Consider the following 27,408-nt stretch of genomic DNA (forward strand, 5'->3'; position numbering starts at 1 on the left):
GTCTTTTATGCAAATTTAACAAATAACTCTATTATTAAGAAATACTTACCAAAGAACAAGTTCTTAATCAAGAAAACTTTTAAATTTTGTAATAACAAATGTTCCCATAAAATACTTTTAATTGGGTTATAATATACCACAGTACCAAAACTAAAATTTTAAGTTAAACATGTGTTTTGTAATTAGCAGAACCCAAAAGCCAAAAGTAACACATTTTGAAATTGATGATCTACAACATATTATACTAAGAAGTATTTACCAAACCATATTACAGTGAGTTCTGCTTAATTTGATAACTGGTTTATAGAATCAACCGTTTATTGGAATCAAAATTGAAAGTCCCAAATCAGATCTTATGTTACTAATGTTAAATTAACATTTTATTAGAATCACCAAGTACCAGATAATTGAATCATTTTTAAGAACATTCTTATCGTTTTAATGGTATTTCAAACTTTTACTAAAAAGAAAAAAGTTAAGAGGAGCTATTCAAAAATATGTCGAAAACGATACTTTTCAGTTGATCCAAAAGTTATAGGTACAATGTACATACATAATTATTTATTTAATTTTAAATAATTAAAAATCATGTATATTATATTATATTAACTGAATATGGATTTTAATTTCAGGCTAATATTAAAATGAAATTAGTAGATTCTCAAGTACAATCAAAAATACATAGTTTTTTTAATTTATTTTATTTTAATTTAATTTTAAACATACATATAAATATACTCATTAATAAAAAAAAAAATGGAATCAAAATGATCTGAACTAATGTGATCACATTAAGCGGAACTCACTGTATTTTAATACCTATGATTTTTACAATTCTTTAAATATTTTTTCTGAAACCTATTCAAATTATTGACAAACTTGATTTATTTAGATTTATAAGTGTAGATTTTAGAGTTAATTATGGGAATTATTAATAAAAATAACTGCATACACTGACTATGAGTCTGAACTGACAAAATTTGATAAAGTAGATAATATGATTCCTTTAAAAAAGTTATTAGTAGTTCTTAAAGTGATTCAATTTTAAAAAATATTGAAGATTTAGATAAATCTGAAAGAGTTACTAAAGTAACTCCTAATAAACTTATTTCATAGAAATTATTTAGCCCATGGAAGTATTTCTAATATAAAATATTAAAATAACTGGAATACATACAAATAGTATCAATGTTTTATTCTTTGTGTTATGCTTAAATAAATTTTAATATAATTAGCTAATATTATTAATTCAATAGATTGATTTTAAATTCCTGCATTTAAGTATTTTAACAATATATATAAATATATATATATATAATATAATTTAATAACAATTTTAATATATTTATAAATTAAATCAAGATAAAAGAAATTTTTTACTATGCTATTTTAATAAAGTACTTGACAATGTTTCTTTGAGATACAGCTAGGAACATTGAACTTAGGGTTCATAATATCTGATGATTTTATTTTGTGATTCAGTAATTATTGGAAAAACCAAACTTTATTATAACGATCACGTAGTTTGTTATATATTTGCTAATTTAAGGTTTAATAATATTATTAATCTATAGGTAATTACTAATGATCATCAACACCTATTACTTTATTTAAACTTTGAAGTAATAAATATAAATCGATAATAAGTTAAATGTTATGTTAAAATACTTACCAGAGCCGATTTTTAAAAATAAGTTGTCTATGCTGTCGGGATGCAAAAATACCAAATTTCTTTTATTTTCTTGATATACTCTATAGTTTCTGTAAGTAGAGTCCCATACAACCAAAACATAATCTCCAACATTACAACTAAGTAATGAAAAAATATAATATGAAATGATTTTAAGTTATAAGTATATTAAAAACATTAATTTTCTTAATACATTTTATATAATATACTTACGAACTGACAGAAAGTTTTCCTTCATCAGATTCAGAACTTGAACTTTTACTCTATACATAAATAAAACAATGTTAAGAATTTGTAACTAAAAATAATTATAATTTTAATTTACCAATTCCACAAAAACGCTGCTTGATGCTGAACTAGAATCTATGTCCCTATTTAAAATACATAAAAATAGTATAATTTATATAAATGCAGACAGGAATACTATAGGGTAATATAGAACTAGTATTTATGCATATTTTTAAATCTTAACAAATTATATGGAATAATAAATTTGAAAATTGCATGAATATTTTTGGCTAATCAATATAAAAATTTAAAAGTATGCGCATTTAAATCACAACTAAAATTGATTAATATGATTACTAATTTATAAAATCAAATGTAAAAAAAAATGACTTAATTGGATATAAGGATTCATATACATAATAACTATTTAAATATATTTTTCAAACTTACCATTCTGGTACAGCAATGCTATTTGATCTTGGTTTTGAAACATAAGTACTTAACCTAAGATCATTTGAACTTCTTTCTTTAAAATATTTGAATGATTTGTTTTTATCATCTGTAATTTTCTTGCTATCACCCCAGAGGCACTAAAATAAATATTTCAAATTAATTAATTAACTTAAAATGTTATTATTTATTAATTATTTTGTAAGCATAATGTAATTTTATTAACTAATTTTAAATGTATTCATACAACTAATTAATAACAATATTAAAATTGAAGATCTCTTAGCTCTCCATTTAGAAACACAAATTGTATGATAAAAAAGTCAGTAAATTAGCAAAATAATTGTATCATAAATAATAATATTTATTAGTAATAAGTTACAACTTATAAGTTATAAGCCAATAGGAAATAGATAACTTTAAGAGGACACTACACTTGCATGCTAGTCTTTTTCTTACAAACTCATAAAACATCAAATTTAATGTTCTGAAAAATCTATTAAACTCACTTATGTTTAATATTATAGTGAATAATTTATCTATTATAAAATTTAAATGTTAAAGTGATAACTAGTGAAATTCATGTTTTTTTATATTTTAATTTTAAAGCAAATGATGAACATTTTAAAATTCTAAATTGTTTGTGTATTATAAAATGTCCTAACTCGCTTATAAATTAAAATATAAAAACATATGAGATTCATTAGATAACATTCTAACATTGAAATTTGATATTTTATACATTTGTAATTGGAGACATCGCATACAGTTGTAGTGGTTTCATAATCTAAAAATACAAAATACAAAATAAAAGTAATTATTTTTATAAAATATAATTTAATTTGAATATAATGATTATAAATAGTATTTAGTTTCAAACTACTGACAATTACTTGATCATCCTTTTTTTCATCACATTTCACTTGTCGTTCTTGAGCTAATTTTTTTTCACATTGCTTTCGTTCTTCCTGTATAGCTTGCTCTTTTTCCAATAACAAGTCTTCCTTAAGCTGGGCCATCATTGCTTCATGATTAACAAGTTCAATAACATCATATCTCTGTTTAAAATCAATAAATATTACAATAAGTTTATAGTTATGAAAAATAATATATAAGTTTAATATTTTAGAGGATTTAATATAGTAGAATAAGAAATAAATATATACTTTTTCATCTGCATAAAAAAAATGAATTTTAGATAATTTTAAATGAGAATTTGTTTATAAAACAGGTTTTTTTTAGAGGATATTATGGTATAATTATATTATGCATCGATTGCTAAAGTAACTTAGGTAATATAAAGAAAAATAGGTCAGAAATAATATATATTTTAATAATTTATGATCTATATTCTATTTAATATTCAATTATTCTTATTAATTTTACCTTGTTTTTTTCTAAGCTTTGTTCACTTGAACTACGTTCCATATTAGCTGCTTGAGTGACTAATTTAAAACGCACATGCATCATTTCTAATTCTTTTTTATGAGACATTGTTAACTGATTTGTTATTTCTTTCCGTGCATCCTCTAATTCTTGTTGCATCCACTCATCTCTTTCATTCTCCACTCTTAAACGTAACTGACGTTCGTGTTCTTCGTTTTTTATGTGCAATTCTACTAGAGATTCCAGTTCATTTATTCTTATTCTCATACGATTCAACTCACGTTTACTTTCTTCTACATACTAAAATAAATAAACATAAAAAATAGTAAAAATAAAACCTAAATTAACTTTATGATTCAATAGATAATACACGTATTCTTCAACATTTTAAATTAAAATTGATCTTACTTGAATAAGCTGTTGTAAATGAGAAGTTTGAATGTTATATTTTGATTGTAAATCATTAGTAAACATATTAATCTCTAAATTTTGTTGAAGTATGAATTGTTTAAATACATTTAAATCTGATCGCAATTTATTAATCGAGATACTAGCTACATTTTCCAATGTATATAGACTCTTCCTCAATAACTTTACTGTATGCTTAACAAAACATAATAGTAATATAAATAAAATATTATTTTTAAGTATTTATACAAATAAATGTATTACTTCTTGATGGGTTCCAATATACTTGTGTGGTAACATAAAACTATCTGGATTATAACTGTCATTCTCCCTGAAAGCAGAATATTTGATATTTTTAAAATTAAATTAAGTAATATTAAAATAATGCTTCATAATAAAATATAATTTATTAATTGATACTAATATACAGAGTGTTACAGGACTATATAACAAATATAGTAACATTTGTAATGGAAGTTTGTTAAATAGTTTTGTTAAACCTTATATATGTAAGTAAAACCATAATAATTTTATACAATGTATAACAATATAATATAATACACCAATATTGTCACTAAATAAGATTTTTTTAAATGTACTTAACTTGAATTTGATTCTAAAATTATAGTTAACTATACATATTTACAGTATATATAATATTTTTACTCAGTTAACTAGAAATATATATATTATTTTAATTAAAAAAGTTATAAAATAGTGATAATAAGAAATTAATTATGCCAGCAAGTCATAATTATTTAAAAGATAGTCATAAATTAATAATGTACTTACATATTTTTAGTTTATTTTAATATAAATTATACAATATTGCTGGTTTGGAAACAAAAAGTTCTATAATAGATTTTTAAATTCTATCAAAAGCTTGTTTAAAATTTAATTGTAATATTAATAAATACTATAAGCACTTTGAAAATTTTCATAAAATAAATGAGTTTAAATCATATGAATAAATAAACAATTAAAATCAAAATTTTAAGCAACTAGTCACATGATTTATTAAAAATCCTAGACAACTTTTAAAATGTTTAATAGAACACTTTGCATCTAATAAAATATAACAATGTTTTAAATTTTAATTATTCATTATCTATACATATAAGTACCAACCAAACTAAATTTTTAACCCAATAGACAGTAACTGCAAATAGAAAAAAATATTAATTTTAGATCTTTTGATTCCAAACCAGCAATTTACATAATAATATAATATGTATATACAATATAGAATTATTAAAGAAAAAAAATTGGATTACAGAGATTGAAAAAAATGAGTATATCTAAGATGGAGTTTATTATATATTTATATCCAATTATACTTTAGAAACTTAAATGTACGCCATACCCGCATGTGTTGTCTTTGTCTTCCTAACGTACATCATAACAAATTTTTGTTCAACAGAATACAGTTTGTGATGTTAGCTTTAATATTAGAGTAAATTTACCTTTTATCAAATTTATAGGTAAAAATATTATCTAAACAATGACATATGCTTGTATTGATATTATCATTTTAAAGTGAGTTAAAAACATTTTTAAGTTATAATATTTTACATAGCCAGTGGCGTATTTACGGGGAGGGGGGGGGGGGGGTCCATGGGTACTGGACCCCCCCCCCCCCCCCAAAAAAAAAAAAAAAAAACTTTGTTTATGTAGGCTCGCGCGGACATATTTTTTTCCCGTTAACAAAAAATTATATAAAATATAGTTTAAAATTCGTTACGCAACATATGTTCCTTCAGCATGGTTTTAAGTAATAAGTATAGAAATTATACATTTATAATACAATCATATATTTTGTTCAACTTCCTCCAAAAACTGCATAAGGATGTAACTATTACAAGATATCATAGTTTATAGTATTCTCCATATATTATAGTTTATCATAGATTAATTATGTATAAACTGAGGACCCCTCCCCAGAAAAATTTGAAAATACACCACTGTAAATAGCTATAACTCACTTTAAAATAATAATATCAATAAAAGCATATGTCATTGTCTAGATAATATTCTTATCTTTAAATTTGATAAAAGGTAAATTTACTCTAATATTAAAGCTAACATCACAAAATGTATTCTGCTGAACGAAAATTTGTTATGATTTACGTTAGTAAGACAGAGACAACACATGCGGGTATGGCGTCCATAAAACCAATCTTAATAATTATTGTTCCTAATTATAAAAATTATTAAAATACGACATATCTACGACATACATGTATACAAATTTGCATGTACTTAAAAACTAGCTAAATATAAAATAAAAAGTACTTATATATGTTATTAAGAAATTGTCATTAAATATACTTATGAATAAATTATAAAAAATTATGTAATATAATAAAAGATCGGTTTGTATCTATTACCTATAAATCTTGTCTAAACCGTTTTATTTCAACAATAAATCTCGATTAATCATGGAAGTTAAAATCTATGTATGAACTAATAAGATTTTAGTACAACTATGCTATGTAATAGATACGAGGAACATCACATATGACTTTAATATTATAAGTTGAAGCGCTCAAGCGCGCTTACACATAAAAATTAGTTTAAAAAAAATGTTGTATTTCAAAATATATTATAGAACATTTTTCCTAAATTGCATAATAATTTAATAATTAATCTCTGAACTTTGTCGATATATATTAATCAAAATGCATGTTTCTGTAATAAAACACTAAATTATGAGCTACAAAATGAAATATGCCATTAAATAATAGTAAAAAGTATCTCAACAAAAAAATATCGTCAAATATATACTAAAAAATAATCGTATTTTTAATCACGTTATGAAACGTAATTATAACGTTCTCTCGTGGTAGTTGGTATATATATTATACATTAATACTAAATGATCTACCAGCAAAAATATGCAAATGCTTATTAATCAAGGTTAAAGATAGGAAAATAAAATCTCTCTAAATTTAACGTATTTTAATAATTTTTAACAACAGCGAAAATATTTATTTTATATACTTTAAGTTATATAATGAAATATGAATCGTGTAGTTAGTATAAGTTCGATACTATGATATTTTCATTATAATTACTTCTATAGTAAAATAAGTTAAATATTACAAGACATAAACAATTTTGATTATACCTAATGGTCGAATAGTTAATTCGTATGTTATAGCTATATGTCACATATATTACTGAAGTAATGGGATTTAAAACATTCTTCGTAAATTTAATAGAGCCTAATACTAACGATGAGTGTCTTATACTCCTATAAGAATTAACTAAATACGCTATTTAGAGTTATTATTGTAAACTTATTTATAAAGGTAGCTATGTAATTACAGTAATCTGATGTTTCTATCAATGGTAAAAACGAACCTGCGTTAGTATTCAACTGCGGTTCAGTAATCAGTGCGATACCACACAGTTCAGAAGTATAATGTAAAGTGTAAAAGCTAAAGGTAAATTTAAAATTTTTAAATTGTATATAATTAATTACAAAAACAATTTTAAATCAAGTTATATTGTTTAAAAAATAACTTATGTTTCAGACAATATATCGGCGAAGTTACCAATTAAAATCGAAGAGAATGGTTTAGACAAACGTCCAAAATTCGTCTTTGAAGTAAGTAGTATTAATTTCTTTATAAATTAAACTTTTTAAAATTACTAATAATTTAACCAAACATACATTTAGTCTATACTATAAATTAAAATAATGTCTTACAATATATACAATAAAAACCCGGTTTAATACACGTAATATTCATAGTAAATAATGTAATAATTTTTTCCCCTTATTAATAATTTTTTTTTATTATTATTTATTAGGTATAAATAAAATCTATGAGATAAGAACACATTTTTTTTATAAACAAATAATACTTTAGCGGGATAAGAACAAAAAAATGATAAACTTGACACATTATAGAATATTAGAATTACGAGCTTTTTATTAAATAATAATACTTATTTTAATGTAGGGTTCCATAAAAATATGTATTAATTAAGTGGTTCACTAAAATTTAATAAACAAATACAAATCATAAGCTACTAAATCATGATAAAGAACCATTAGCGAATTTAGCGAATCTGGCATAAGAATATTGTTACCATAGAATCGTTAGAATGTTATAAGAAATGTTTAGCCAGTAATTTAGTATTCCTAAATATTTATCATGTGCTAAATAATTTTATTAAATTGTATTATTAATTATTGAAATTTCTATAAAGAAAAAAAGAAGTTTGAATTTCAAATGTATTGAATTTACGATATATATTTTTTTGTTTTGCGTAAAAGAGTATTTTGAAATAAAAACAACTATTACTTAATTTCGAATATTGAATTCAAATTTATGACTCATTTAAAAAGCTAAAATAAGTAATTATAACACAAGGTCACAGCACATAATATTATGTCTTAACTTAGCTAAAACAATAATTTATAAATGTTTTTATAAATTAATTTCTTACAAGTTACAATTGTTTTTATGAACACTTTTAATAAAAAAAAAAACGATAAAATTACAATAGGAAACGGAGTTCTGTTTAATATGATAACACAGTAACCTATATAACCTACCAAAATAGGTAGTCTTTCGAACCCACGAAGAAATAAACTTTTCTATCATAATTTGTATACAGGTACTTATATTTACTAATAAACAGCATAACAAATATATATATTTTTATCGAAGTATTGAAATCTTATAAAATTACAAATGAGTCGATTAAAATATATACAATATACAAAATAATATTTAGCTTATATTTACGTCACATTTTGTACGGATTTGAGATTAGGATGTTTTTTTTCTTACATTTATATTTTGTAATAACTGAATGATTAAAAATTATCATTGTGGCAAAAGTTATATAAACTGTACAGCTCAAATGTCTATATTGATAACGAAAATATTTATTTATATAGTACCTTCCTAAACATTTTTATTCAGAAATAAAATATACATAAAAATTTAAACAAACTGTTTAAAAAAAATCTACTGTAATATTCATGTTTATTTTTATTATTACTTTTAATATTAATATTTGAAGTATCCAATTATGCACAATTAAATAATTGAATAAATAGATCAATTATTTGTTTTGTTTCAAAGTATAACATGTAAATGGATAATAATAATTATAAAACAAAAAATATTATTTTGGTATTTAATAAATTTGAGTTAGGTAAGAATATAATATGTTAAAAAAACGTACAAGGCTTATCATTTATCGAAATCGTTTATAATATAAACTTTATATCATCAATATGACTTTAACGAAGTCTAATGACCTTTGCTATCGGCTATAATCTAATTTATTAACATTAAAATAATATTCTATGTTCTACGGTCTAAAACTATTATTTATCTACTTAACATAAATCGGAAGATCATTCTTAATTATACTGGAATTTTGTTGCAATTTAAATTACACGGAGTTTTTCGAAATATTTAAAAATGTATCTTTTTAATTGTAAATTTAAAATATATAAATTATTCTTATAATTCTCATTAACACTAATATATTTTCAACATGTTTCAACGACTTTTAAGAACATTTTCGCAATTTTTGGCATTTATTCTATATTTTATATAATTCTTAAATATATAAGGACGAAAAAGCAGATGGTATTTATTTACTACCAGTATCAATTAGGTAATCCTAATCAAACAGGTTTGCTTACATTTATTTAATATTGACTGCATACAAATTTCATTGTTATTTTTTTTTTGAGAGTTTTATTGTTGAACATCAAACCACTTACGTTATTCATATAAAACAAGACTATGCATTGTCAATAAAATTTCTTCTACGTAATATATATTTGATACACAGATAGTAGATATTCTAAAATAAATTAAAAAATTCGTTGTATATGGATATGAATATATGATATTATCAAAATAATGTTAAACATTTTGGGGAATAAATAGTTAACTTTGAAATACGTTAATCGATAAAAAACGACGCGGAAAAAAACAACAGGTAAAAAATGATACGGTATTAAACGACAAGGTTAAAAACGTTAATTTTGGTTAAAAGTTATTAAAATAACTGTTGTCATAAATAAAATTATTTTAAATATATATAGCAATTCAAAAGCAGGATTGTTGAAATAAACTTTATACGTTTATATTAATTTTTGCATTTTAGGATGTTAATACCTATATTAAATAAGTAATAATATGTAAGTTATATTTGTATATACAATGATACCTGTGGGGCGTGGGCTGCAATAAAGCAAATTTTATCGTTAAAAATGTAATCTTATTTTATATCTAGTTATGCCTACGTAGTTTTGATGGGCAAAGTCTCGGCGATAATAATAATAATAGAGAACAGATCTCTCCTTTTGTACCTATGTAAAAACCTATTACTTATTGAGTATAATAAAAGTTTGCCGTGTCATAGACTATTTGAAATGATATCTATGATTTATTTTTATTATTATTAATATTAGGTATTTACTTATTTACTTTAACAATTGACTATAATACATTTATACTTTAACTAATATTTGGAGTTTTAAAGTTAAATGCATTTGACGTTTTTTGCCGTGTCGTTTTTTACCTATCATTTTTTTCCTTGTAAAAGAAAATAATACATTTATCATTAAAATGATAAAAATCATTGACTATAATATATATTTATGATATAAAAAACCACTATAAATTTAAAAATGTATGCACAGTTTTTTTCCAATAAATTGTTTCGTAACTTGTATTTTTCATATTTAAAATCTAAAAATGTATACAACGACAACCATACTCACTACGTTATTATGATCAATGAAAAACTTAAGATAGATATATTATTGTAAGTGCAATATACATATAAATATGTATTTACAATAATTACCCACCTTAATATTGTTTTATGAGAAAATAATATGTGCACAAAAAATATTTAGTTCATGTCCAATCATCAATTTATTGACTATTACAGTAAAGTCGGTACATTATTTTTATATGAAAATAACGAAATATTTAATAAACAAATATGTTATTATTTAAGATTTTTTGTAAATTGTTTTTACATGTAAAATAAAATTAACAAGAAACTCATAAAACAATTTTAAAAACAAATGTTGACATTTTATATTTCAATATTTTTTTTTTACAAAAATAAGTTATTTTGTTGTTATTCAAAAATAAAACGATTTTTATACGGTAATAAAAAAACCAAAAATATATAGATAAGCACAATTTTTTTAAATAGTTTAGAGTTAAAATTGTTGATACATTTCGTTAAACACAGAAAATGGAAAATTATTTTGTAGCTAAAATTGTCTGTATGTTAAATTTAGAATGGTGGTATTAGATGCATCCCACGGAAAAGATTTTGTTAAAGGCCTAACATTTTTAGAATACATAGGTAGGAATTAATTTGAGGTCCAGGCTATTTTATCATATAATATATTAAATACAAAAATTGTGGCCTATGGTTTTTTTTAATACATTTTAATTAAAAATATAAAAATAAATTTTATATCTTATATAAATATAATTTTATTTTCCTTCCAATTTTTACAACTATCTGTTGCATCATTATTGGGATAAAAATATTGTTTTTTTTTCATTAAATTGTTGACTATCTTGTTTATAAAATAATATTTATGGTACTAATAAGAACTTGATTTTTTTTTTTATATAAATCTTGAATTTGGTTATTTTGTAACTGTCATTATTAATCAGTCAATTATAATAAAATATGATAGTCTAGTATATAATATATTATGATAATACTTTTATTATTAAATGATAACAATAATATTATAGGTATGAACCGACTACAACTTTGATAAACACACAAAAATAACCCAGACGTTATTTTAGATTAGACCTTTTTTGTTTCTATTAATACCATTTACATCCTACGAGTATGTTGATCTATTTACAGAAGGCATTGGGGCTGTTAATGACTGAAGAAGAGTACTATATAATTATATAGAATATTGACCAACTGACTGAGCGAGCTCATAAATATTTTCAATAAAACAACTAGTTCAAAAAATTTAACAATAAATGAAATGTTATGAACTAAGGAATGAGATGTTATATCAAAAGATTCAAATAAAATGGACCATAATTCAAAATATTTTGCAGAAAACAAGTTTTAAAATTCCATGATGAAATTGGGATATTTTAGAATAGATAGAACAGCATCTATATATTACACACCATATTAACTTTTATTCAGTAAATACTAACTAATGTACCCAAAGGAATATACACACAAACACATATTTTATAATGATAATTGGTAATTTAACAAATTATGTTAAACTATACCTATATATACACTTTCAGAATTTTATTTAAAATTTCACCCCTCCTTTGATACTTTAAATTTATCATTCAAGTTTTTCATATATATCCTCAGACATAAATATATTTAGTTCTTTTGACAATATATATGTATCTACAACTGTACCTAGTATAATTTTTTAAGCAATTTTATTCACATTATCAAATATCTTAATTATAACATAATAAGAATTATATAACTATTTGTAATTAGGAATTACCTGTTTATAATCAAAAAAAATTAGTTATTATAAATTAGTAATAGGTAGGAAACATTAAAAAATTAATGTCAATAGTTTAATTTATGAACTAAGATTTTACTTGAAAACAATTAATATTCTAATGATGAGTGATAACTGATAACACTGCTATGTAGAGATATGCATAGTTATACTTATAAGTGTTATACATTTAAAATAAAGAATAACAACCACAATTTAAGACAATGTAGTTATTAACTGTGCTTACCAATAACCAAAGTAAAATTATTATAAAATAATATTCCGTAATCTCTGAGTAATAAATAAGTATATTATCTTATTTTCAAAATAAGTATTTTTTATTGATTAAACTTGTGAAAACAAATTTTCCCTATCAGTTATTTTACTTACTCTTTAAGACTGTTATTGACAAAAATAAAAACAAAAAACAATTAAATGAGCCACAATTAAAAACTTGCTCCTTACCACTTCTATAATTCAACACTTTCAAATAAACATACTATATTCAACACACAAATAGCTTACTCTCGATTTTTAGGATACCTTAAAATATTATATGATACCAACAGTAAGATATTATACTATTATAAACATTAAAAATACGAAGCAATAATGATACAATTTCAATTTATGAAAAATAACATTAAGACAAAAAATTAATTAATTAATTAATTAATTGTTTATACATACATTTCTGAATGTGTTCTTTTAATGACATCTGATTCTAGCTGCATATCAATCTTGCAAGAGCCAAGACCAACTGCTGTCATTACTTCATTAAGTTTTTCTTCTATTGTGTTCATATCTCCTAGCATTAGATTACTTGTTTCCATAGCTACAGACTTATGATCATTATTAGATTCAATAGCTAATGTACCATCTTCTTGTATTGATTTTGATAAAAAGAACTGAGTAATTGCATTAAAATTAGGTACTGATGTTACACGGGCTATTTGTGGCAATTGTTTAATTAAAATATCTAAATCTTCTAAACAAAGCTGAAAGTTAAAAAAATTAATAATTTTAATATATTTATAAAAAACTAATAATCAACTGAAAAAAATTATTGATATTACTTTTGGTAAGTTATAATCAAATATTGGGGGTGCTTGTGTCGCAAATGCCGGTGGCATATCTTCCAGTCCAGGGAATAATGGGCTTAAGAAGTGACCTTCAAATTGAGATTGAAAATTTTTACGTTTAGCGATTTCATCTGAATGACGTGCCATCATATGACAGGCAAGATCACTAGACCACTAAAATTGGAAATATACTATTTAATTCATACAAATAACTATTTTTCATAGATAACTCAATAATTTATATTATTAATTTATAAATGACATAACTTTAGTAACTTAACTTACAATTAGTAATGCTTGAGAAAATATGCGTCTTCTAACAACTTCAGCAACTGCGTTAAAATAAAGTGTTGGTGTATTATGTAACTGTTCAACAACATCTAAATATTCACGAGTCAATTTTATGCTGTCACTATATAACAGCATAATAGCTTCAACATCACTAACTTTATTTTCTACAACAATTAACCACCTAAAAATAATAAATATTAATATAATATACTTTATAATGCAATTAAATTTATTTTCTTCAAATATATAAATGTATTATAGAAGAAAAGTCACTGTTTTCCTTTTTCATAAATTTAATATTGAAATAAAAAATTATGGTGATCCATTTTGTATAAATTAATTGTCAGAATAACTGTAAAAATATTTTTTCAGTTTTTATATATTTTAATTTTAAAATGAATAGTTATAGATATAAAGTCAAAGTTAAATGTTATTCAGCTTTTATTTAAATTTTAAAATAACAATAAAAAAATGCATATCAATTGTATTTGTAAATAATTATATTTTTCTTAATTTTTTTATTATATTTTTACTATAAGCATTTAATGTAATAGGGTAATAGGGTAATATACCCGATAATTTAACTGTCAGTTGAAAGAAGACCAAAATATTTCTCTATTCAATGATTAAAGTATATTATTATATAATTTAAATGTAAAGCTTAGGAATTTACTATTGATTTAAATGAATGATTATTTAAGTTTTACTATCTGTAGATAAACAAAATTGAAGTTAAATCAGTTTTGAGAAAACTATTTTAAAAGATTAAACAACTATGATACTTTAGTGTGTCCGATAAGAAAAATGCATTTGAATTAATTATTATGTATTTATATATTAATTAAATAATTTATTGAAGTGATTAATTTTCTGTATTAATAATTATTTAAAAACAATCTATACGTTTGAATCAAATTACTTAAATTATTTTATTTATATATGTGGCTTGACTATTTTTTACTTAAAATTGCTAAAACAACAAATTTTATTTGTTTTCAATAATTCCTTTTATACAATTTACAATTATTTGTACAAATCTAATAATTTTATTTATTTAAATAATCATATTATACATATAAATCACAAATTCTAAGCATAATAATACATTTGGAATAAAGCATTAATAATTATTTTTAAACAATAATGACTTACTTAAGTCGTGGGTGTAAATTATTGCAAAGTTCTTGCTTTGCTAAAATACTTCTATTTCGAATATCACATAACCTTAAATTGTTTTTATTCATCATTTCTAATTGCTTATCGTGAGATGCTAACAACACACTTATAACTGATACATCACCTTCATTAGCAGCTTTTGCATGATTCATTTTTATAGTCTAAAAAACAAACGTAGAATATAATAAAAATGGTATACAGAAAAATAATTATATTTTAATTTGATTATAAAAATACTCTTAATATATACATCAGCAAGATTATATTGTTCTGTTGCCAATCGTTTACTTTCATCCATCATTTGGGCAAGTTTAAATAATCTATGTTCCAATCCTTTAATTTCAGAACAATCACTTCGACTAGAGCACTCATTCATGGCAGATACTTCCAGTAAAACTGAATTTAATATATCTTCATCAAACTAATAACACATCATATATTTATGGTTATAAAATAAATAATTCATTATTTAAGAATAGTCCTAATCCAAAATACCTGTTTTAAACTATTTTCACAATGTTCAACTATATGTTCCAAATTTGTTAATCCTTGTCGTGCTGTTACCCATTCAAGTAATGATTGATGAACTATATTTTTTACATCATTTGTTGAACTATCCATTCGTGCTCGTTCTTCAGAATTATTTTCTAAAAGAGCTGGTAGCATAGGAATTTTTGAAATTTCTACCAAAATATCATTAAAACTGAAAAAAATATAAAATAAATAATTATAAATTTATATTTCCAAAAGCATTGATAAGAAAAGCTCCCATTATTTGTTGAAGTACATTTATAAAAAAAAAATGTAACTAAATTTAAAATAATTTTATGATAAACTACCCAGTATTAAATTATTTATGAAATTGGCTCCATGGCTCCATTTAAATATGAACATAAATATATTTTCTAAGTATAATTACTATTCTAATACTTTTCCTGTTAACTAATAAGTAATAACATAAACAATAACTCTAAAAAATCTAAACTTTAATTCATAAATAATTATTAAAATACGGATAGTGAGCCTAGAAAACAGTGTTGAATCCAGGTATACTTCTGAGGGGAGCAAATGCCCCCCTGAAATTTCTTTCACACCCCCTGACAAATACAACTTTCAACAAAATGTACCTATTTATTATAATTTTTACCAATGAAAAAAAATGAGTTCCCAGAGAAATTGTCTGGATTCAACATTGCTTGAAAACTTACGGCGTGTTGGCCCACCTTGAAATCTTAATTTAACACACAAGTTTGAATTTGTATTTTCAAATATTATTACGTAAATAGTTCTAAAAATATATGTGTAATTCCAGGGTCAGATTTTTCGATATCATATGTACAGTTACACAATATATAACTCTAGGTTTATATTTGGTGCCTTTCGCAGAAATGGTTATATGGTTATCATAATATAAACCTAATTTTATACAATTCTGAAAAATGATCATAAAATATAGGCTATGGGCATGTAAACATATAACGATTAGCGACTAAAGAATAGCTAACAATGTCAACATCGTCGAGGTCTAAGGTTGAGGAGTCCAGACTGTGAGCACCAGTGTGGCACCCCCCTCCTACCTGTGTCATTATAGTATAACTGTGCTTGCCCTAATATATGTTGGGCTCTTTTTAGCCCGTCCTGAAAAAAAGATCTTACTGAGTAGGGATTTTAACAAAGTTTGTTTTTTTTTCTACTAATTCAAAACGAAGCTTTATAAGATATAAATGTAATTCATATAACATACAATAATAAATCATTATTTTTAATGCTATTTTTAAGCTTTTATCAATTTTAGTTTACTGATTGTATAATAAAAAATAATATTTTTATTTTCCAATTTAAAACTTTGAAAAACTATAATGCAGCTTGGAAAATATCAGTAAATTATTTAAAATAGATTATTAAATTTACAGATTAATCATTGCAAGAATAATAAAATAATAATAACATAAACATAATATTAATGATAAAAATATTTAAAAAGAATTGATTTTATCATTTTAATAACATTTAAAAAAAAGGATTTTTAGAACTTTAATGCCTAATTTTTAGTGCTTTAAAATCCGTACTATAATAATTATTAATGATATAAATTAAATAATTGTAAGACTACTTTAAACTGAAATATCATATATGGTATTTAAATCTCTAAGTATTAGTATTAAACAATTTAACAATCATTACAAATTTAAGAAAGCTTTAGTAAAATTAATTAAATTAATTTTTAAAAGCTTATAATCTTGTAAAATGTAAATTTTGTTTATATATTTGCATGTAATCTATTTATTTCTTCTTAATTACTCCTCACCTCCATCACAATGAACAAGCATTGCTTAAGAAGGTGAGCAAATCCATTTTTAAATTTTACCAATAAGTAACATTATATTGATTGATTCCAATAATTAAATAAATAAAAAATTAATTAATCTTGCATACATTTCCAATACATATTAACAATTATACATTTTTCCAAAAACTTTAATATAGTAATTTAATTATAATTAAACTATTGTTATGCTCAATAGTAGTTTTTATATTTCTATTGAAAATATGTACAAGTCCAAAAAACTACATTTCATAAAGATAAATACATGATAAGTATAGTTAAGATCTTTTATTAAATGAAATTATCATGGATGAAAATCAATTAAATATATTTGAAAGCTTAATGTTCCACTATAAAGCTATAAAAAATTAATAAAATTTTTAGATTCCATTATGTAAAATAATAATATCACATTTTTAGGTAAATTCTTCTCCTAAACTTAATATTGTACATCACAACGTACTTGTTAAGTAAATTAATACTATCTTCTCGTCCATTGAGATATCGTCTAAAATCATTTTCAAATATATCAGCTTTATATTTAAATTTTTCTACTGTATCAAGCATATTTGCTACAGCTGCGGACCAACCTTTAAATATTTTAAAATATAAAAATTATAAGGACAATCTTTCAAATTACATATTACACAAAAAAAACATATTAAAATATTATTTAATAAAACCTTGATGCATCATATGTTGGTCATTGATAAGGATATCTATGCAATTTAAATTATATTGAGCATTTTCACTATATTGTTGTGCTAGAGAAACTCTAACATTTAATGCTTCTATTGTAGGTGGCATTCCTTGAGTTCTATGGTGTTCTCTTGTAAAGTCTATATCTGAAAAAGAATTATATAAATAAATTGTCAGGACTACATATAAAATATAAAAATATTCAAATAAAACTAGATAAATAAGTAAAATATGATTTTAATTTAGTAAGTAAATTATAAAGAATAGAAAATATATGAAAAATAAAATGTTAATATGTAACTTTATATTGTACATACATATATATATATATATATATCAATCCTAGATTACAAGGGAATATGTCCCCTAGCCTTACATACATAAGGGCATTGTCCACATAAAATTGTATTAAGTGGTAATTTATACTTTTCATGGTAAAACATATTACATTTTAACTTATAAGCCAAAGTAAAAAATAAAATATATTATACATCATATTTCTGTGAAAACATGTACCAGTCATTACTTGACTGTGTTTTGTACTATTATTTGTTTTTGTCATTGAATTATTTTAGCTATCTGATAAAAATTAATTAAACTAGTGTTACACATAATAATTTTGTGTACAATTAAATAATATATTAAAAAATAATAAATGAATGCCCACAGAAATATCAGACACAAAATAGCACCTTAGTGGAGCAGAGAAGGGAAAAAAGAAAGACATAAGAATAATTTTGTTTAAAAGTTTGTATAATAATTACAGTACTTTCAAAATATTTCATTATTTCTAGTAATTTTAAAATTAAACAATATTTTATTATTATTTAATTCAGATTTTTAAATAATAAAAATAAATTTACCTATTTAATGTTAATATTTATATTTTTGTACATTTTATCTTTAAAACTGTATTTTTTTTTTTTATATTAGTACTAAAAAATATATATAGATTATATAAATATTAGTTCTCTGCCTTTATACTCAAGTAATATTTTATGCAAGTGCTAAACTAATAACAATACGTTCAAACTATTAAATTATTATATTCAAGAGGAATAAGAGCAGGACTATATTTTTTACCCATTGATGGGAGCTCATAATCAAATGTTGACCTCTGAGTCGCAAAGTCTTAATCCAGACTTATACTGTGTGTTAGAAATGTTTAACAACAAACAACTAAGTGAATATTGTCTTATTTATATAATAATTATAGATATGGCTACCTACATAATTTTATGATTGATTTAATTATACTACATTATATTTTACATGTAATATATTTTAATATACTTTATACTAAATTAAATAAAAATGTTATTAAATATCCATAATTGATTAGTTAATAAAAACATTATTTCACTAAAAATAATTAGATAAATATTGTGAAACTGTTATCATTAATAACATAATTATTATAATGAGAAAGAAGTAGGTAAGGATTATTATAATTTTACAATTTTGTTTAATTAATTAATATAGAAAAGAATAGTATCACAGTTAATGAAAATCAATATTAAAAATTGTTTTAAATAATATCTCAACAAAATTATTTTAATTCAAATATTATTTTTTAATATTAATTTACAAAACAGAACTTTTTCAGTTAATTAAACTTAATGCAAAATGAATACCTGACTAAAAAAGCTAATTAAATAATAATTTATTCTCAACATTTTTAGTATTTTCTTATGCTTAAAAAAATAATTTTGAAAATTTAAAATGAACTCACAACTATAGAAATTTTCATTCTAAGATACTGAAAATGTTATAAAGATTTCTATTAAATTCATAAAATTTAAACAAGCTTTACATATTTTATAACATGAAAACTGTAATAAAACAAATGTTGCAAAGAAACATTTGTCAATTTTAAAATTTACAATATACATATATCAGCAATTTCAATTAGCTGTTTGAAACAATAAATAAATATTTAAGGAAATTATATTTATTTATATATTTTTAAGTTTTGGTAACTATATTTATAAATCTAATATGCATGATATCTGTAAAATCTTGATTTCTGTTATATTATTGTACTTTCTATCAATATTTTATGAAGATCAATCACCCAAAGATATGAGGCATACTTTTAATATCCTTTAAATTATAAATCAATTTTTTTTAGATTTTTAAGAAACATCTCCAATTACAACCTGATGAAGTCAAGATTTAAGTCATATGTTTCAAAAAATGTCTTCTTCTTTTTTTAATGTATTGTTGTTATGCTCACGTAATGTAATCAATCTTTTCATAAAATTCATATTTATTTCAAGAACGTTGATCACATGTTAAATGTTTTTGTGTTTATGTAATGGACACAGATTTTATGCATTATTTTAAACTAAATGTTATTTTTTTATAATTAATACTGCTAAAATGGATAACTTTCTGTAAGATGAAGATCAGAAAATTGTAATGTGTACCTGATTATAACAAAATAATAAAACTAATATTAAAGCATAAAATGAATATTTGTTTTCATTATGTAGTTATCAATAAAATATAAAATAACAAAGTATAAAATTAAGGGAATAATATTACAGACAACAGTAAAGATGCCTGCGGCAATGCAATTAACAAATGTTTATTTTATTAGTGTTTATAGTTGATTAATGTGTTAAGTATAATACATTTATTTATATCTTAATATTTGTGTGTTATTTTGTTATGAAAACAATACTATTTTCAAAAAGCACCCGCCAAGTGGTAACCAAAGAGGCTACGCACACCATGTGATTTTTTTTAAACTGTAAGCCCAATTATTGTTAGTAATATCACAAAAATAAAATCTCATAAGTTCAAATAGATTGCACAAAAAAACCCTTTAATAAATGCACTATAATTACATATCTATAAATAATAAAAATATATAAAAAAATAACTGCAAGTAAAAATATATTCCCAAAATTTCTTAACCAGATTATGTAACAATGTGGAATACGATATTTTAATTTTTGGTGGTTTTCTTAGAAATAAAATAAACAATAATTTCTAATTTTATGAAAAAAAAAAATATACTTATAATTCAAAAGAATAGTTGACGAAAAATGACCTAAGACTGAACGTGTACCAATTACAGGTTTACAACATATAACTTCTTATCTATATTAAATTATTATGGCGCTGTTACACCAGCATTTGTTTTCTTTATTTATCTCCCACATAATATAGGAACAAAGATACTCTGTTTTTCCACGATTATGACTCTGATTCAGTTTAGGGCAAAAGCACTTATTATATATTTTATAAAGAAGAGTATTTCCAATGCATTAACAGGATAAATTTTTTATATTTACATTTTTTATAAATACAAGAGTGTTTTAATTTAAAATAATTTCGATTATTTAACAACTTATTCAAAAATGTAAATATTAAAAATCTATCCGGTCAATGCACAGGAAATACTCTTCTTTATAAAATATATAATAGGTGCTTTTGCCCTAAACTGAACCAGAGAGTCGTAATCATGGAAATATGGAGTATCTTTGTTCCTATATTATGTGGGAGATAAACAGAAAAAACAAATGCTGGTGCAGCCCCTTAAATTAAACATTACAGGATAAAATGAATTTAATCCATTTCACGTACATTGTTTAAAAGTAAAATTAATAAGAAAAAAAAATCAAACATTTATAAAATAAAAATAGTCTTTTATGTGACAATCATAAGAAACTTATTTTTATTTAAAAGGATATAAATATTTATTCTAAGTTTGTAGAATATAAAAATGGAAACAGCACATGTCAATTATATATGTGTACTAATAATCATAAAATAGTCAGTATATATCTTAATATCTATACATGTACCATTTAACTACATTATATAGTTAGTATTTATATTAATGAACAATAATTTGAAAAATTATATCAATAACTTGAAAAAATTTCAAGAAAGGTTCAATTAATTTTTTTATTTTTAGGATAAGTGAAGTAAAAAAAAATTGAGAACCACTGGTATAACAAATCAAGAAGATTCTTTCTCCTAAAAATGTATGTACATTCTACATTCAAGTCTCAATAACTCAAACACTTTTATTAGTCTTATTTTCTATTATCCTTAAGTTTTATAACTCGTAAAATAAAGAAATAAAATTTATTTTTATTTATTCAGTTATTGTATGGGTAATAATAAAATAATATAAAATAATAAGTCTATTTATCAAAACATACTATAATTTTAATTAAAAACGTATAAATAATATTATGTTATTTGAAGAATAAGTATAAAAATTTTAATTTATTATTATTTATGAGATATACCACAGTAAATTAAAGGACATAAGTATTAATAACAATTTACTTATTTATAAATTATAAAAGTAAACCACTGTCTTTTTCCTAATTGTATTTTTATTCAATTTATCTTAGATGAACATTAACAATAATAAAAGAAACTTGTAGTTAAACAATCAGCAATAATTAAGAAATTATTAGTACAGATTTTTGTTTTTATTGTCCTAATCTAGTGGTTCTCAACCTTTTTATGCTCACGGCGCATTTCTTATAAACATACATTTTGACGGAACACTATAGTAATTAAGTACTAGCAAATTTCTATTTTTAACACCTAATAATACTATACCCATGTACCACGATCGCGACTCGTGGAACACTAATGAGCCGCGGAACACCGGTTGAGAAACACTATCCTAATCACTACTAAGTATTAAGTATTATTTATTTAATACAAATAGTCAAATTAGAATACATTCATGTTATAACTTTCGAATAAAATAAATAAATATTAAAAATGCTTTGTTCATTTTTTGTATATTATATTAATACTTTTATTAAGTATATATACCATTGATTAGAAATATTATATAGTATTACTAATATTAATATTTATAATCTATCATTATACTAATAGCATAATTATACCAATGTGTATATAATATATAGGGCCCAGATTTCAATGCAAAGTGCATATTTTTTTGGTTTTCTAAGTACATAATTTGTTTCATGTAACGAGGGTTTCAAAGCTACAAATTATATTTTGCATTTTTAGCATTATTGGGTCATTTTATTGGTTTTTAATGCATATTTGTTCAATATACGATAAATAGAAAATCTTTGGAGTTTGAACATATTATACAATATATCTATTATTGTTCAATGCAATGCTCAAAATTTAGTAAGTACAATAGGCTTACTTAGAATTTTAATTTTACATACATTTTAATCTATACTTTGGTATGTTTAGAATGAATAATATTTTCCCAAAACGGCCAAAACGTATGCGTGTCAGCATCAATTCATCATTTCAAATTTTCAGTTTTTTTTTTTTTTTTAATAAAATAATAAGTAATAACTATAGCTTATTTATAAATTACAAATTGAATAAAAAAATATACGGCATTTTAAGGTCATTTTTTCATTTTTGTGGTAAAATACATTTTTTAAGGGCATTTTTGGCTATTTTTTAGATCATATTTATATGGTTTTAAGTGCATTTAAATCCGGGCCCTAATAATATATATACAAATATATAATTATTAAAGTATTAATGCTATATTCTACTAAGCTTGCTTAAGACAAAAATCAATAAAATAAACTTACCTGGTCGAGTGTCAAAATAAGCAGAAGGTGGTTCAGGATAATCAATTAATCTTTTACTAAACAAAAAAAATGGGCTTGTATCAGTGCCGGCACAATAACATGAAACAGCCTTGAATGGGTCTAGATGGCCTCCACCACTGACTAGCAAAACTTGCTTGTTCACTGGGATGTCAGTCTTTTTTTCAATTTGTAACTTTAATTCAGATACTCTAAGACATTATTGGAAAAAATGATTATTGTATTAAATAAATAAAATATACATCATAAAAAATAATTTTACGTTTTATTGAGCATGCTAAAGTCACATGTAATCCATCTTCCGATGTCAACATGATAAACTAAAAGGTTTTCCATAATAAATGATTTTAATATATTTAGTTAGAAAACAGATCTATTCATGCAATGTCTTCCTGATACCACAACTTCTGTAGTCAAATATGTTGTCATAAATACATTATTATATTATATATATTGCACATTGCAACGACACACCAATTCTGTAGTATGAAAAACATTTGGTTTAAAACCTGAAACAAATAAAACAAGTTCAATTATATTTTTTTTAACAAAATAAACTAAAAATATTACTTATAAGTTATCACATTAAACTAAACCACTATATTTTTATCATTAAAAATATGCGTATAATAATTACAATGCTCTAAGTCAGCGTTTCCCAAAGTGTGTTCCGCGGAACCTTAGGTTTCCGTAGGACAATCTCAAGGGTTCCGCCAGATGTATGTGATTATTGAGAAAATTATTTTATATTATATTTGGATTATTTATATTATTAAAAATTATTATTTTAAATTATTTAAAGAAGGGGGTTCCGCAAAACACAAATTATTTCTCAAGAGTGCCGTGGTCGTAAAAGTTTGGGAAACGCTGCTCTAAGTTAATGTTTAGGAATAAAACAATGATGTTTATAATTTATTTAGCAATGATAACTCATTAATATTTGTTAATATAAAAATCAATCAATTATAGTATGTATGAATTGGAAATCTTTAAAAATATAATTAATTAATTAATTCACTTCTGATCAGTGTTGCAATACAAAAATATTATGTATTAGTGTATTACTAAAGAATTAAAAAGGTTTCTCGTATTTCTATGTAAATTATTAAGTATGATAAGCATTATATACAAATATAAACATATATAATATCAATTACCTACCTATATTCATTAATATTAATTAATTTTGTCGGGATTAATTTTCAACTTGTATTATAGACACATTACACACTTAATACAATTATTAACAAATATCAAGCAAAAAATTTAAATTTGTATAGTAGGTACTTTTTAAATCTATATAAATAAAAAGTAGTAACCTTAGTAAAATTTTAGGTTTATGATAATATATATTTCAAAAATAATTAAATATTACCTACATAATTAAATTATTCAAACGAAAGAAAATAAATATTAAAACCAAAACATAATTTATGCACTAGAGAGTAGTTTAATATATTTTTACTAAAAATAGGCTTTCAGGGCCACAATATAAATACTTAATTTTATTATAGATAGTTTAAAAAAAAAAAAATTATACATCTCTTAACATGTTTATAATAATGTAATAATGTATAATAGTACTATAATAAATTAATTTTTAATTAATTCATTTATTTTAAAGAAAGGTAGATACCAAATTTATAAATGATGACTCAGCATAATACAAAAAAAGATATTTCAAAATTTAATCAAAATTTACTAGGTAGTTAAATAAATCTAAATTTTGTACAAAACACACAAAATACAGCTTTTTTTATCTATATTAAGCAGATAAATACATGTCAAAGAAATAAACTAAAGAAATGTTTACATCAATAATGATGTAATAATTTCATCATGTAGGTCCCTATTGTTAATTTGTAAAATAAAAAAATTACATACCACATTTATTGGCGCTCGCCGGATGGCAACGCACCAGCGTGTATGAATTCCATCGTGACGGATTTACATGTCTAGTTTTTGATTGAGAATGGCCTGCGTTCGCGAATGAAATAGAAATTAAAAACTTGCAAAACAATGCGCAAAAGTGCAAAATCAAAGATAAGGAACACAATGAGGAAACAAAATTGCACAGAAGACACTCCTCAGCTGTTATGGTTACGATTATAATTTATGTTGGACAAAACGTTAGAGCACGCAATAGAACAACGACGGAATGAAACTGGGCTAAGTCTAAAATAATAGTGCGTTTAAAAAACAAAACGAATAATAGTGCAACAACTCGACGCATAGTATATATACATAACAATATTCTTAAACATGCTAACTATTTAATACTTTAATTTATTTATTTCACATTTTTAATCACTGCAATAATAACAACAATAATAATAAAGGAAATAATCGGACTCGTTATCATATGCACTGGTTGGTCCATATGTTCGGCTGGCCGTCGGATCAGCTGACGGATTGTGTAGGACCGAAGGCTTTTGCACGATATTATTTCGCGGCTATCAACACCGTGAATCACAATCTCCGCATTACATATTAATATATTATTATAGTGTTTTGCACGACATGTTTGTCCAAGGTCGTGTCCCAGAATATTGTTATTATTGTTATTATATTTATTATTATAATATGATTGCACGACTAACGAGTAGTACAATATTAGTATTTAGTATTAAGTAGTTTAATTAGATTTTATACGAGTTTATATTATCGGTAATAACGTAAATACAAATTATTATTTATTAGGTATATTATAATAATGTAAATACTGATAGCATATACTATATATAAATACTTTATTCAAACGCAAATTATATTAATTTTTCAATGTTCAATTTGTGTTACAAAATGTCCCAACATAATACATATATAGGTATAGTCGTATAATAGGAAGGTATTATGTACTTAGGTTATAATTATAACATATTGTATATATACATGATATATATATGTAGTATTATATAAGTGAGATATCAGATACTTAATATTTTATTTATTAATTAAAAGAAAAAAGATTATTATTCCATCTATTTTTAACAACTTAAGCGTATAAGTGCAATTATTAATAGATTAATACAATAATTCTCGACATCTTAAAAGTACCGATATAATGTACTGTTATAAAAATTCTATCCAACGATTTTATTTTTTTGTAAGTAATTTCAACTTTTATTTTTTGTTTACGTATGTTATTACTTATTAATAATTTTATTCTATTATTTTTTTTTTTTATTTTATTATTATTATTAAATACTAAATATTAAGAATAATTTTAAGCTATTTTAGCTATTTATAATTTATATATCACTTCTATTTACACTGTTCTAATATACCTACATGATACGTATACGTCATACGTTAAAGTTGAGTGATATCCTTAGAAATAGAAATTATAACACGCCATTCCCGCTCATAGCTGTTTTTTTTTCGTATGCAATAATTTTTGATTGAATTTAAATTGAACACATCCATTATAGTGACTTTATATACTATATAGTATCATTACACAAACACAATGACGATATACGCTAGAAAATTTGAATCATACTATACACTATATAGCGGAGTGACTTCCCGGCTTTATATAAATAAACATTATGCATATAATTACATAA

At 22.7% G+C, this 27,408-nt stretch overlaps 1 protein-coding gene and 1 long non-coding RNA gene across 3 annotated transcripts in view; one reads left to right on the forward strand and one right to left on the reverse strand.

Moving 5' to 3' along the window:
* LOC132924299 (RB1-inducible coiled-coil protein 1) overlaps positions 1–26,167 on the reverse strand; it is a 32,514-nt gene extending 6,347 nt beyond the window's left edge. The window contains exons 1-19 of one of the 2 annotated variants that reach the window (XM_060988526.1): positions 25,724–26,167; positions 24,102–24,348; positions 23,822–24,030; positions 18,239–18,400; positions 18,019–18,145; positions 15,725–15,932; positions 15,480–15,650; positions 15,206–15,390; positions 14,048–14,234; positions 13,757–13,936; positions 13,371–13,678; positions 4,427–4,493; positions 4,163–4,357; positions 3,755–4,054; positions 3,262–3,426; positions 2,369–2,508; positions 2,016–2,061; positions 1,904–1,953; positions 1,673–1,809 (exon numbers count right to left, since the gene is read on the reverse strand). In XM_060988526.1, coding sequence (XP_060844509.1) covers positions 1,673–1,809; positions 1,904–1,953; positions 2,016–2,061; positions 2,369–2,508; positions 3,262–3,426; positions 3,755–4,054; positions 4,163–4,357; positions 4,427–4,493; positions 13,371–13,678; positions 13,757–13,936; positions 14,048–14,234; positions 15,206–15,390; positions 15,480–15,650; positions 15,725–15,932; positions 18,019–18,145; positions 18,239–18,400; positions 23,822–24,030; positions 24,102–24,175 — 2,911 coding nt within the window. In that variant the 5' untranslated portion in view covers positions 24,176–24,348; positions 25,724–26,167. Of the gene's footprint in view, positions 1–1,672; positions 1,810–1,903; positions 1,954–2,015; positions 2,062–2,368; positions 2,509–3,255; positions 3,427–3,754; positions 4,055–4,162; positions 4,358–4,426; positions 4,494–13,370; positions 13,679–13,756; positions 13,937–14,047; positions 14,235–15,205; positions 15,391–15,479; positions 15,651–15,724; positions 15,933–18,018; positions 18,146–18,238; positions 18,401–23,821; positions 24,031–24,101; positions 24,349–25,723 lie in introns of both variants that reach the window. The other variant, XM_060988525.1, reaches the window with a different exon arrangement.
* Positions 7,419–20,620, forward strand: LOC132924300 (uncharacterized). The gene is made up of 3 exons (XR_009661308.1): positions 7,419–7,608; positions 7,699–7,772; positions 20,386–20,620. It is a non-coding gene; the product is annotated as an uncharacterized LOC132924300 (long non-coding RNA).
* Positions 26,168–27,408: the final 1,241 nt, after the last annotated feature.

This window comes from Rhopalosiphum padi, chromosome 3 (genome assembly GCF_020882245.1).
Source record: "Rhopalosiphum padi isolate XX-2018 chromosome 3, ASM2088224v1, whole genome shotgun sequence".
In the NCBI taxonomy this organism is placed as follows: domain Eukaryota; kingdom Metazoa; phylum Arthropoda; class Insecta; order Hemiptera; family Aphididae; genus Rhopalosiphum; species Rhopalosiphum padi.